We start from the raw sequence: 1977 nt of genomic DNA on the forward strand, positions 1-1977 counted from the left end.
GCTGGGCCAGCTTCTTCCTGGGAGGTGGTAAGCACAGTTAATTGTTTGAGAGCAAACGAGATGCTGTGGTGCATGACAGATGGGCTTTTCCCAACAGGATGTTTTACCACTACGTTGTGTATGTATCCTATGAATAGACAGTACAAGTTGTCTCCCAGCCAGTCTTCATTTTCCCAGTTCTGATTCACAGGCTTCAACAAACACTTCTCTGACCACAGTTTGCTTTACCATTCTGTGGGCCAAGGGAATATTTTCCTCCACTTTTCCTAAGATTCACCCTTTGGAGGATATACTTTACCTCAGCCCTTACCCTCTTACCAAGCACAGCCTTAACTTTTTATAAGCTGCAGTTGTTTCTTCACTCTTCCCTTTTTAGTCTATTCCAGTTTTTTCTTCCCCACATTGCCCACGTACTTGGCCTCCTCCAGCTCCTCCGTGCGCTGAATCGCGTCCGTCTCGTATTTGGTTCTCCACTGAGCCACTTCGCTGTTGGCCTTGGACAGGGCTCGCTGCAGCTCCCCCTTGGCTTCCTGCTCCTCCTCATATTGCTCCCGGAGCAGGTCACAGTCGTGGCGAGCAGACTGCAAGGCGTGGGCCAGGGCGTTCTTGGCCTAGGTAGAGAGTGGGATTTGGTCAGGGAATGGTAATATCCTGAAAAATCTCTTCCATGAATTAACTTCACACTGAAAACATGACTGCTCAGAGGGTGTGTGCAATGAATGACAGATGTAAGCCTGGAGGACAAAGTCCACTAATCACATTCCTGCAGAAATGAAAATCCCAACTATGGCCTGTGCTAAGAACCTTCTGTCCCCTCTGTGCAGTATGAAATTATGAGTGTTTTCAGTAACCAGCTGTAGGAAAACTCATCACCTTTATCTCTTCCTCTAAGTGCCTCTTGAGTTCCTCAATCTGTTGGGTGAAAGCCTGTTTGCCTCTTGACAGCTGAGAAATCAGAGCATCTTTCTCGTCCACCTGGCGTGAGTATTCACCTGGGAAGGCACACGTAAAGAAGATGTATTCATTGTCATTTGTGACTGAAAAAAGCTGTTTTGGTAGGCACAGGGGAGGCTGTCTCACCTGCTTCTGTCTGCAGACGAGCTCTTTGAGTATTGAGGTCATTGATCATGCGCTGATGCTCTTCTTCCTTTGTCTTGAGCTCACTCAGCTGATCTTCCAGTGTGCGGCACATCTTCTCCAGGTTTGCCTGTGGAGATCAAAGAGAAAAGAAGATTATTATATAAATGCCTCTTTATTCTGATCAGCAGGATTCTATCCAGAAAAATGTGAACAGACTTGCAAGCTATGGACTGCTCTATAGCATAGGTTAGAAACACAGTCCCATTCGGAAAGAAGGATTTACATGGTAACTTGGGTGTATTTTCTAAATATGATTTATTTTCAAGTTGTGTTCAGTATATTGTTTAGTACCTTGGATTTGGAGACAGACTCCATGTTACTGGCCAGGTCATCAATCTCCATCTTCATCTCACTCTTCTCTTTCTCCAGTTTCTGCTTGACGCGTTGCAGGTTGTCGATCTGCTCCCCGAGCTCAGCGGTGCTGTCCGCGTGCTTCTTGCGCAGGGCGGCAGCCGTGGCCTCGTGCTGCAGCGTGGCCTCCTCGAGGTCACGGCGCATCTTCTGGAACTCTGCCTCACGCTTCTTGTTCATCTCAATCTGAGCTGTCGTGGCCCCTCCTGCTTCTTCCAGGCGCTCGCTGATCTCCTCGAGCTCCCTGGACAGGTCAGCCCGATGCTTCTCTGCTTTAGCGCGAGAGGTTCTCTCGGCCTCAATTTCCTCCTCCAGTTCCTCAATACGAGCCTGGAGAACATCAGGGACCCTTCACACCAGTGCCCTTCTCCTACCTGAGCTAAGCCTGGGGCTGAGAGGGAAAGGAATGGAGACTTGCCTGCAGCTCCTTGATCTTCTTCTGTAGTTGCATGCCCAGCACTTGTTCATCCTCGATTTTGCTCTGGA

General features: G+C 48.7%; 1 protein-coding gene across 1 annotated transcript; it reads right to left on the reverse strand.

Annotated features, from left to right (window-relative positions):
- Positions 1-7: 7 nt before the first annotated feature.
- LOC103806795 (myosin heavy chain, skeletal muscle, adult-like) lies at positions 8-1972 on the reverse strand (the record flags this gene model as incomplete). Its single annotated transcript, XM_009079502.1, has 6 exons — positions 8-17; positions 415-611; positions 874-992; positions 1081-1207; positions 1432-1821; positions 1910-1972. Coding segments are annotated over 6 exons (906 nt in total), but the record flags the coding sequence as incomplete, so codon positions are not given.
- Positions 1973-1977: the final 5 nt, after the last annotated feature.

The sequence above is a fragment of the Acanthisitta chloris genome, unplaced genomic scaffold (genome assembly GCF_000695815.1).
Source record: "Acanthisitta chloris isolate BGI_N310 unplaced genomic scaffold, ASM69581v1 scaffold39647, whole genome shotgun sequence".
Lineage (NCBI taxonomy): Eukaryota > Metazoa > Chordata > Aves > Passeriformes > Acanthisittidae > Acanthisitta > Acanthisitta chloris.